General features: G+C 42.7%; 1 protein-coding gene across 1 annotated transcript in view; it reads right to left on the bottom strand.

Annotated features, from left to right (window-relative positions):
- Nucleotides 1-3,567: 3,567 nt before the first annotated feature.
- Nucleotides 3,568-12,235, bottom strand: part of LOC138569897 (guanine nucleotide-binding protein subunit alpha-15-like) — a 383,219-nt gene continuing 374,551 nt past the window's right edge. Inside the window, exon 7 of the mRNA XM_069648327.1 lies at nucleotides 3,568-10,601. Within this exon, the coding sequence (XP_069504428.1) occupies nucleotides 10,351-10,601 (251 nt within the window). The 3' untranslated portion in view covers nucleotides 3,568-10,350. The remainder of the gene's footprint in view (nucleotides 10,602-12,235) is intronic.

Raw genomic sequence — 12,235 nt, 5'->3', positions numbered from 1 at the left:
ATCGAAGGAACCTCTGATGTTATCGAAGGAATCTTCGAGTACACCGATGGTGTCTTCCACAAAGGCGTCGAAGATGCTTTAGGCTTTGATGTCGAAGCCGTTGGCGCCGATGGCATCGACGAAGTCGCGGATGTTTTCAACGACTTCTGTTTTTTATACGGTGTCGGGGAAAAACTCGATTCTCGAGGAATCTTCGATGACTTGGCGTCGACTCGAGTTTTACGAGTTTCACCCATACTACTGGGTTTTACCACAGTAGTTCCTGACTTCCCTGTGTCGTCCGATGGAGCGACCGGGGTCTGGCTCTTTTGAGGCTTCTTTGAGGGGGTTGAGGCCGCATTCTCAAAGACCTCCATCATCTTCCTTCTAAAATCTTCCCATTTTCTTGGGGAATACGACTTAGTCGGGCATCGTACCAATTCGGTAGATGTATCGGATGATGAAGAGGGAGATCTATGTCTCCTTTTAACTCTTTTTGAAGAGGAAGATGAAGAGTGCCTCGATCTACTACGAGATCGGGACCTCTTAGAGTGTCTATGACGATCCAATTCTTTCTAATCGCTCGATTTTTTATGTCTTTTAGACGAGGCCTTCGAGGAGGCCTTGGAAGCTTCCCGCCCCACCACTAGTTTACCTTTCCTCACACGAAGGGCCTTCTCCGCCATCGACTGACAGGAACCACAGTCGCCGGTTCGATGGTCTGAACCTAGGCACCAGACAAATGCAGTGAGGATCTGTGATCGACATCTTCGAACAGCAGTCGATACATTTTTTGAACCCCATCTTGGGTGTAGAAGGGGTAGATGAAGACGACATTGTCTGAAGAAAATTTCGAAGTGTGACGTTCGAGAGCGAAGCTGTCAGAAAAACAGAACTGAAGCCAACGGGCGCGGCACAAGCTATTTGTACTGATGGTGACATCGACACGGTACGGAGCCCGTTGAGAGACATCAACGCCAAATTTTCTTTTCAGAAACAGCAAAGCTGGCAGGATACGAATATCATAAGATGAGGAATACGTGGGAGGACACAATCCATTTGAACAATGGTTTTTAATATTTTTGGCCTGGTTTCTAGTTGAGATGTGATGGGGAGGTGTCAGGTTTGAAAGCCACTAGCTCATCCCTGGACCCCTGCCGGCTCTGTTCATGAAATAACATGTTGGCCTGTTTGCAGAAGTTGTGGACAACATTATTAATGTATCTTTGTAGCTCAATTGAAAGAGGCTCATGTCTTACCATTGTTTAAAAGAGCTCATTTGGATCCGGCTGATCCAATAGGTTTTAGACCCATATCCAATCGGCCATTCTTGAGCAAAATGATGGAGAAAGAAGCCACTTCCTAACGGCTAAATGTTTTGAAAAAGGGTTCTTTTCTGGCAGTTCACAATATGGTTAACGCCCTATGCATAGCACAGAAACAACAGTGCTATGCATACGGGAGAAACCTTTGGAACTTAACAACAAAGGCAATTCAGTGGCTCTGATCCTATTAGACTTGTCCGCGGCGTTTGACACTGTAGATCATGACATTTTAATTCAGCACTTAAATACAGTGATGGACATCGCTGACTCATCTTTGCAATGGTTGGATTCTTTTCCAAGGGAAAGGAAGCAGCAAGTACAATTGGGAAATGTTCTCTCTTATTGTAACTCTCCTCCCTGCGGAGTACCACAGGGGTCAGCATTGTTGCCTTTGCTTTTGAATGTGTATATGTATCCCCCCCAGGCATTGGTTATAGAGAACTATGGTTTTGAATGTCAACTATATGCAGACAACACGCAGATCCTGATTGATCCTCATGGAGGGTCCAGTAGAGGCAGAGAGGTGACAGACTGTCTAGGAGCAGTACAGCGCTGGATGCAGGACAACTGTCTACAGTTAAATGAACATAAGACGGAAATCCTTCTGCTAAGCTGCGCAACAGAATCATCCATTCCATTCCCCTGGCCTATTAACTTTGGGAGTCCACCAGCACCACTGGAAGTGGTTCGAAATATTGGTGTTTTTGTTCAATAGTTTATTGACTTTTGCCCCACAGATGGATGCTGTAATAGAGGGCTTACTTTCATTTATACAACATTAATCAGTGCAGGCATCTTTTAGATATAGAACATATAAAAGTCTTAGACCAGGTAGTAGTTCCCTCAAGAGTGCAGTATTGCTTGTTAATTTATCTTGGAATCTCAAAAAATGTAACCCCTAAATTAAAAGCAATAAGAAACAGAGCTATTCACACTGGCTTTGTCTTTGGAATAAAAACATGTCACCATATTTCCCAGCCTCGCCAAGAGCTTGGCTGTTTACAAATCGATGATGTGGTCCAGGAAAAGGCCCTCACTCAAATCTGAAAACTAGTGAATGGGGTAACGCCTGAAAATCTATCTTGTATGGTTCAATCGTATCTGTCGATTTGTTCACTTAGAACAAGATGGTGATGGGAAGTTTCCACAAAGTATCTCTGGGTAGCAAGTGTTTCTCAGTCCTGGACTGCCATTTCTGGAACAACCTAAAGATTGAAATCAGGAATAGTACTACACAAAATCGCCATTTGAAACAACAACTTGGATCCCATTATGTACCATAAATATGGGGTGCCTGCTGCATAAAGTATCATGTTGACTGTGTTGTCTTTTGTATTATTATATTATTGTTGTTTTATGGTTGTTGTTTGTAACAGCGCCTTGAAAGTAGTTTCACTGGTAATTGTTTTGCGCTTGATAAATAAACTAGTACCACTAGATAGCAGTCAATACAGTTAGTAACGTTCTGTTACTCCTACGTCCCATAGTATTTCCTCCATACTTTTGGGAGAATACCAAGCACCAATCACCCCAAGTGGTAGGAGCCAATGAAACAAATAGATTTCAAAGGGAAGCCTGGTCAAGCATCTGCTTTAGAGCTCGTGTCCATTAAATAGTGCTTGCAGAATGCCGATGGGGAGGACCACACATTTTCTTTTGCTATGATCTTTCACAGAACCGGTCTATGAAATGTCACAACTGAGGCTTTAGCTCTGACATGGTGACCTTCAATGCCTCTCTGAGTAGACTTGCCTTATAAATAGTAAGATGGTGAAATGTAAGATACTAACCATTGTGCAATAAAAGTGTTCCACGCTTTCCTGCCCAGTTGAAAGCCTCCAAAGGTCACAACACAATTGTCATCCTTCCTGAATTCCTTCGTCCTATCCAGGAAAAATTGAAAGTCCTTTGGATGCCAGGACAATGCAAGACCCGTTGCACATCAGACTACGGATGTGAAAAGAACAATGGAAGAGTAACGTCCTAGCTGAAGTTGAAGAAGGAGGCAACCATGGGCAAGAATCGTGGATGACTGCGCATAACCACTTTGTCCTTGTGAAATGTTGTAAAAGACACACAGATGCAGAGGGTACCTGGATTTCTCTCATGCATCTGGGTGACATAACCAATACCAGAAATGTAGCCTTCCATGTAACTATGCACAATAGCCGACAGGACTAATCTGAGATCCCACATGAGGTGTGGTGTTTTCACCTGTGGAATAAAGCATAGCAGACCCTCATTGTGACACTGAATAACTAGATTGGAAATATTTTAATTTGTTTATTTATATAGAGCATAACGACCTTAAGGTATAAAAGTGCTGGAAGGCAACAAGAAAAAGCATAATCTTAAAAAAAAAACATAAAACCTCAATATCATACAAGGCCACAAGGAATGTACATGACAATACAGAGAAGCAATGCAAAACCATTATATACAAACAGAATGTTTTAAAAAAAGACTGAATAAATATAAAACAATTTCTATCTTCGACAAATCAGAAAAGGCTGGGTGTCTGAGGCTTGTAGGTTGTATATTCAAGTTTACCTCAAATTTGTGGTGCCAAGGCAACACAGAGTTGCTGTTGGCTAAACTACAGACCATATGGTCACAGCATCAGAATGACTGCTCTCGTCTGGAGGTTTTTAATCTTCAACTACGTGATATGATGTGATAATTCTGGCAATCTGCCTTTTCAAGTCCTGGTCTTCAAAAGAAGAGTATCAATTTCTGCATTTTCTTATTGAATTCTCCAAAAAGCACAGTGAAGAGTTAATCTTCATAGTATTGATGGTGGCCTGTGACACTCTCCTTGCTTGCCACATTTGCATTCAGGATTGCAACAAATGTCTGAGGCCAGAGAAGAATGTCACTGTTTCTGCAGGTGCCCAAGAAGGATGCCAAAGAAGAAGGTTCTTGGGCATGAAGATCTTTTGTGTCTGATCAATTTGCAAAGTGACAAGAGCCTTCAAAACATGATTGTGTGTTTTCATTTCCACAAGTCAGCAAACGATGGAAGTGGGGTATACAACTTACCATGGCACTGTGGTACACATTCATAACAGACCTGTTTGTCAACACCATAAGAGCAGCCAGTTTAACCAAGTACGATCAATGTCTATGCATATATCTCCAATATAGAGCTGTGGAGAACAAATTAAAATATACTCGGATGAATGCTTAAATAATTTTGATGGGAAATTAAATTATCTGAATTTAAATGTAAGAGTAAAGAGCATGTGGATTCAAGAAACCATAGGACTAAGATACCTGAGGAAAGGATTCCATTTAGAAATGCGTGTGTAGGTGGAATGGATAAGAGAATCTTGGCAACAAACAATTTGTTTGCTCACACCTTATATCCAAGCTAATTATTTAGAAATATTCTTTCACTGCCAAAATATATTAAGTCACATACATAAAGGTGCTTCAGACAAATGCAATTAAGGGAGTAAAAGGCTTAATTGTATTAAAGGTAGGTACGCATTTGCCTCGGTTATCTCCTGTAAACTAGAAATGTACCCTGGATGTCTGAGTTAACCTGGCTCTGCAGAGTCAGCCATTGTGTTTATTCAGGAACACTGAAATCCTCTCTAATGAGGTGAAGAAATCTTCCACTATTGAAGTCAATGTACTGACAATGTATAAACACCAGTCGATAAAGGAGAGCAATAACAGTGTTGTAGTATATGTCCTTCCTGTCTGTGTTCACTCTGCAGTGCTACTATTGAAGATCTGGCAAACCAATCTTAACCGAGATTGGAGTCCCTCATCTGTTTTCTGCTGCAGATATTTATTGGTTACCGATTTCTAAAGTTCATGCTCAAGTTGCTAAAAGCATTTAATGCCTGGTGATAATTTCAGTGGAGTAATCGGAGAGCATATTTCTAATGAAGAAAAGGCCACAGAACTGGCAAACCAGATCTTGAATCACTGAAAAGGTAGCACTGTTAGTAAGAGTAACCAAATCTTGTTCCCCAATGTAACTTTCATGTGTGGTTTCAAGCAGCTCAATTGGCTTGTGCATATGTTCAGCTCCGAGAATACTTGGTGGGTTTGTTAGAACATCTGTGTGATACTGGGTACCACTGCCTTAGACAAGGATGGACTGAAAACCAAAAGGCCCTGAACATCATTTTCAAAGTGGCCCCATTCAGCAAGCCCAACCCTGTTCCTATGAGAAATTTGGAAATACAATAGGCTACCATACAAAAGATGCAGCGGCCTACTGGGACATCTCCAAAGTTGTGATAGGCCGGTCCACCCCTGACATTAGAAGCCACTCAGTGAAGGAGGCCACTGCATGCCTCAGGAGGTGTGTCAAGCTCTAGTCACTGGCCTTATCTTAGTCCTTTGTAAGCTAGTGTTTGGATGTCTTATTAAAGAACAGCTATCTATAAAAGCCAAAAACAGGCATGACACCTGCCCGCAGCCCCAGCTTGTTCCTGAAAGAGGGACCATCTGATGTAGCAACCGTTTAGTGCAGCGCTGTGTGAAGTCTAGTGGCCAGGATCCACAGCTTGTTATTGCAGTTACAGCCCGCAGGAATTTAACATGCTTCTATTGCCTACAAAGATTGGATGCTGAAGCTATTCACAATGACTTGTAAAGTATTGTTTTAGAAAATTAATTATTATTCCATATTGTTATTTACCAATTTGTGGTTGTTGCAGGACAACATCGATGTATGTATGTTTATTGTATCTGAATTATGGTAATAGCTAAACATGACTCATTGTATATTTCTCTGATTTTTTAAAAGTTGAGTTTCGGAATTATTGTTTTTTTAATTTCACAAATGATTGGGTTAAATATAACAGGTAGACACATGTGTCATATGTGTGTTGAGGTAATCATGGAAACATTGAAATGAAGAAATAATTGCATCATTTGTTTCTACATCTAGAAAATAAAACAAACATACAACAGGTGTCTTTGAATGTCGCTGTAGTAAGAATTGTTAAATGCCATTGAAAAGTAGTGTGAATGCATTTCTGCTTCGGAAAATTCTGATCCTGGACAGAATTTGGGATGAGAGGTCTTCCTGCCCAGAGGTGTGGAAGTAGTGTCAACTGCTGAAGAACCGTTAAGAGAAGCATATGATTAATTGAGCAATGTTTGCGGTGGTCAGTGAATAAAGGTGATATTGTCCAGGCACTAAGTTTGGGACAGCAAACACACCGATTGGCAGCCACTCTACTCCTACTTTCATTCTTTGTACTCACTTCTACTAACCATATTGTGCCACCCACACTCCAGATTTAAATAAAACAACCATCCCTTAACTCCGTTTATGAGCATCCTTGGTCTCTTGTATTCACCGTCAGAAGTGTCATCATCTACTTAGCATTTAATTATCATCTAGTAACACTTAACCTGATAATACTTGCCTTTGTATATTCTCCGTTCATGTTAAACATTGGTCTATGCATTAAAAGTGACACTAAATCTTTACATAAAACTCTCAAATAAATTAATAAACAAATAAGATGTAGAGGCAGCAGGTGTTACAGCAGAAATAAACATAGTAAGTGACAGGTGTAGAATAAATGTCAGAAGTAGAGGATGTTTAAGGTGTAGAAGAGCTAGGTGTAGCTGAAAGGCCAATGGTAGAGTAGGTGCCAGGTGTGTAATTGCCAGCTGTAGGCAAAGGGTCAAGTTTATGAGAAGTGATGGTTGTAGAGGACGTGATAGATGAATATTAGTCCTAGTTATGAAGCCACAAGTGATGAATATGTTTCAGGTACATGGGGAGACGCAGGTGTATGTGAAGTGAGGAGGTGACAGGTGCACATGAAGTGAAAGGTGTAGATGTGGTATCCGGGGTGTATGTAAAGTGACAGGTGTAAAAGAGATGACAGATGAACAAAAAGTGCTCTCTGAAGGTCAGGTGCTGGGTGTACAGAAGCTGCCAGACGTAAAAGAAGTCCTTGGTGTAGCTCAGTGAGCGCTTTGAAAAACTTTCCCGTCTATAGGCACTATAAAAATAAACAATACCAATACTAAAAGTCCCAGCGTAAAATAAAGTGCTAGGTACATAAAAGTGTAGGTGAAGTGTCAGGTGTAGAGAAAGTGCTAGGTGTTGATGGGGTTTCCTGGTGTATATAGGGAGTGCTAGTGGTAGATAAAGTGCTAGGCATAGAGGAAGTGTCCTGCAATATAAGGAGTGGTAGGAGAAGCAAGGGAACAGAGGTAGATGGGGTGCCAGTTACAGGGGTTGCTGTAGTAGCAGATGTTCTAGATGCCAGGTAAACTGCCCTCATCATGAGGGCATAGTGGTTCTATTAAGCTTGGAAAGCTTTAGGATATGTCATCTTTATTTTATGATCTGTGTGTTTTTCATGCTGGTTGTTACATCATTTTTTCACATACATATTATGATACCTGTATATGCCTGTTTGTATAATCGAGGGCTTGGCCCTGATGAAGGAGTTTGAAAACTTTGAAATGCATTGGCATTAGAGCTCTCTTATTTACTTTTGGGCCACAGCTGGCCTTTGATTTTGTTCAGATATTTAACTACTTACCTTACCTTGGAGTACTGTTTGAATACTTTCAACGAGTTAAACGGAAGAAGATACATTAAATGAACTTTACTCATACAATTGTCAAGTTTCCAGTAACCCTGCTAGGGGTACAGCATGGGAGCAACTGTTTAGCTGGGTGTTTCACTCAGTTTTTTTGTTTAAACTTTAGCATGCCTCATTTCGGCCTCTGGAACTCTTGCTACTCACTAAGCGCTCTTCAGCCCTTATCACCTTCTGCTTCTCCTGCTGGCTGTCAGACTCTCTCGCTGAAGGCAAGTGGGAGGGTAGCATTGCTCCCCTTTCACAGCCCTCAAAGCCTAGCACAGCACCCACAAACCCAGGTGCCAACTATAGACTGCAAATAAGACAGCTCCATCTATTGCCTTCTGAATAGCTCATCAATTTCAGCTACCAAGATTAAGCTACAAATAGAGTGCCATCCACTGACATGCTGTTAACAGTTGCTGCTTGGCTTATTCGTGAATGTCAGTTCATGGCATGAAGATGGCATCTCCCTACAAGAGCATAAGATAAATGGTACAGCAGGAACCACAACTTCTTCCCATTCCAAAAAAATAAATAAATGACACAAGTTATTCTAGTCTCTATTCTCTCTGCCGGTCTCTCAGAGAACCTCCTCATGCTTCGAATCATCTTTGTGCAATACCAATCCCTCTGGTATATTTCCGATCCCTAGCCCAATAATGTATTCTCCCTATGACACCTCTCCTACAAAGCCCCTGCTCTGGGACCATGGTGTGTTTTGAGATGAATTGGGGAACCCCCCCCACTTTGGCGCTGTCAACAGCACACGTTGCCATTTGTAGTAGGTCATGTTCGGCAGACAGACTGGAATCTGCTGCACAATTATGATCGGCAACATCTAATCTTTGCATGATCGTCGATCCATCCACAGAATGTAGGAATTGGTTTCGCTCTCCTTTGTACACCTCCAGTAGCCAACGTTTGCCTTCCTTGGTAACATTCATTAGATGCACAGTCGGTTTTCTAGAACGTACAGTACAGGCGACCTCTCTGCATCCTTTAGGCCCCAGGATAATGGATTGCGTTGCCGTTGTCAGGACCGAGCTTCTCTTCTTTCATCCACAAATGTCTCCCAAACATCAAGTGCATTGGGGCCCCTTGATGATTGCATGTAGATTGCTTCTTTATGATGCAAAGATGCTCTTCAGGTTCAATCCGATTCCTCAACTGGTTTAGGGGCCACTTCAAAAGATCAGTGGTAGTTACAGGTACAGCTGAAGTGCCAGGTTTTGAGAAAATGGCATTTGTGAAATGTGTCTTAGATTGTGAGGAAGTGGCATCTTTCAAGAACCCTCTAGGCTTCGAGAAAGTTGCAAGTGTTAAAGAACTGACAGGTATTCAGAAGTGCCATGTTTTAAGGAAATGCTAGGGGCTAAGGAAGTATTAGCTTTCACGGAAGGGCCAGGTATAGAGGAGATGCCAGGTTTTGATAAGATAGGTTTGGAAGTGTTAGGTGTTGTGAAAAGCCAGGTGTAGAAGAACTAACAACTGTAGAAGCATTTTCGGGTGCAGAGAACATCTCAGATGTAGAGGAAAGGCGAGAGAACTTTCAACGACTATATGAAGCACTAGGAGTATAAAATACCAGATGCATAGAAGTGTCTGATACATCTTAAGTACTAGGTGTTCAGGCAATGCCAAGCGTCGAGGAAACCATACTTGCATATGAAGGGTGAAGTGAAGCTAAAGTTGCTGGTTTAGCTAAAGTGCTAGATTTAGCTGAAGCAGCAGCTGAAGTGGAGGTGTCGGGCGTACACAATGGGCCTCATTACGGCCCAGGCGGTAACCATGGCGCTATTAGCGCCATGGTTGCCGCCGGAACCTTACCGATTCCGCCATGGTGAATGGAGCAATTACCGCCCCATTCCAAGGTTGGTGGGGGCGGTAATTCCCCATTCACCATGGCCCTTCCCCATTCCCATTTTTGCCCCCATAGGGCTCAATGGGAATGGGGAAGGCGGTAATAACGGTACCGCAAGTTGCGGTACCGTTATTACCTCCAAAGTCCCTTTGCGGGTCGTGTCCTTAACACCTGGTAAAACCAGGTGTTAAGGGAGGACCCGCAAAGCGACCTTGGAATAGGGCAGTAAGGGATTACCGGCACCAGTGCCCCTACCGGAACCGGTAATCCCTTACCGCCTGGGTCGTAATGAGGCCCAATGTGTTCGTTGTAAGTGAAGTGGCAGGTGCATGGAGACAGAAATGCAATGTATAGAGGAAATACCAAGGGATGCTGTGCAGTAGAGGATTTAAATTCTCGGTTTACATGGTGGTAGACAAGGAAATCAATCCAAGTCAGTCATTGGTAGTTGTCCAATCTATATGCCATGTGTCAGACGGGTTCATCAGGTTGGTAGCCACTCACTGGCCAACTCTCCAGCACAGCCATAACCTAAGAAGGGCACCGATTGCCCTTTCTCTATTGGTCCATGAAGGAGATGCCCTGGTGACCAAATGACATATGTGGTCTACTACAGTAGCAGAAAAGACTGCAGACTCCTGTAAAGGACAGCCATCTTAATGTCTTCAAAGGTCTTGCGGATATGGTCTGTGTCCGTGGCGCACGTAAAATGAGAGTAGAATGTCCACCCACTGTTATCCTTGGAGTCATTTTTTACATTTTTGTGCAAATTTTCATTTTCCTGATTCGTACACTTATAGTAAATGTTTGAGTACATTTCCAAAATGAATTGCATGGCTGCGTCAGCATTCTTCTTCGGCCCTGTATTAAAATACAAATACAAAAGAAAAAGAATCCCTTAGTCCAACTGTTTTTACCATTTGAAAGGTATATTAAACATTATGGTGCAAGACATGGCACTAATAAGGTCCCAGCACTTGCAGACAAAGGAACAGAGTAAGAAGATAGAGAATGGAAAGTACACAGTGAAAGGTGAGTATTGTGTCACACTTTAATTTATAATTGTTTGAAATCTGGATTTTCTCAGTCTTTTGTTCTCCTACATTCTTTGCAAACTATATAAAGGAGGGTCAGCCTGCCGCTGAGGTTAATATCACCATTAGCACCCATGTGGGTTCCCTACACGTGTGCTAATAGGGTTTTAAAAAAAGGAAACTTACCTTTAAGTTGCAGATCGGCTCCGGCAGTGCTGTCGGGGAAGTCCATCAACAATGGACATCATCAAATGACATCATCAACAATGACAACGGACTTCCCGAAGAGCAGCACTGCTGGAGCCGAGACGCACCATTCAGGAATGTTTTATTTTTATTTTCCTTTTGGAAAAAAAGGACACTATTAGCACATGTGTAGGGAAACTAAACTGGTGCCAAATGGTGAAGGGGGAGTGGGGAAAGGAAGCGCCAGACACCAATGAGAATGCTCGGAACGCAGGCTTTCCATGGTGAATACACTCTGCATTCCGAGCATTCTTATTGGTGGATTGCGTCTCCCATGGTGCTAATTAATTAATGGCAATGGAAAACACCCTCCCTCTTGATCCACAGGTCAAAGCCATCGTCAGAAGCGGTTTCTCCCTGTTGCGCATGCTACGCCGCATCTTACCTCCAGCCTTGGCCAGTCTTCCACAGTCTTTTCCCCAGCTTCGTGAAACAACAGAGCCCTTTACAAGTCACACGGGAAAGCACACCGTGAGGGAAGCAGAAATACAAAGAAGTAGGGCGCTAACAACGGGGCAGGGCAGGCAGTTTAGCAGCAAGAGATCTACAAGCAACCAGTGCAGAAAACAGGGAAGTGCACATTTTCCAGTTTCAGGTTAGGTGGGGCGTGGGAGGCTGTGTGATCTCCCTAAGTGTTAGATTCATTGTTAGTGGTTTGTTGCTTTATTTGTATTAGCGCCCGTTTGCCCATGGGCCTAAGGCGCTATATATATGGCTAAATAAGTAGATTGCATAGTTTGCCTCGCAATTACTCTTTCCTTTTCCCCCTTTGTCTGTCCTTTTCCCCTCTCCTCCAAAACCTTTAAAATTACATGCAGGGACCCCACAGCACGTAAGTGCCAACATTGGGGGTCCCCTGCATGCAATTACAATCCATTGAAAAATAAGGCTTAAATGGATTTTAAGGCATGGAACAGAGGCTATTATGCACTGCCATTGTCTTTAATTGTACAAAGAGCAGCAAGCAAAGAATCATTTCTTTTACAAACTATTGCTTCTATAATCTCTTGTAATAAAGGTGCTGATTCCGCGCCAGACAGGGGGGCGTAGCTACCAATTGAGGGAACAAGCAGGATGGGCTAGGACACCTCCTAGGGGGGAAACAAGGGGAGCTGTAGTCAGCCTTCGATTCAGACCTGGAAGGGAACAAGGGGATGGGGACACCTTGTGCGTGACATTGACACAAGGATCTACTTGTATGCACAAGTACGAGGA

The sequence above is a fragment of the Ambystoma mexicanum genome, chromosome 1p (genome assembly GCF_040938575.1).
Source record: "Ambystoma mexicanum isolate Mex_15411 chromosome 1p, UKY_AmexF1_1, whole genome shotgun sequence".
NCBI classification, from domain to species: Eukaryota; Metazoa; Chordata; class Amphibia; order Caudata; family Ambystomatidae; genus Ambystoma; species Ambystoma mexicanum.
Note: the sequence above shows the minus strand (reverse complement) of the source record. Positions and strands in the feature narration are given on the sequence as shown.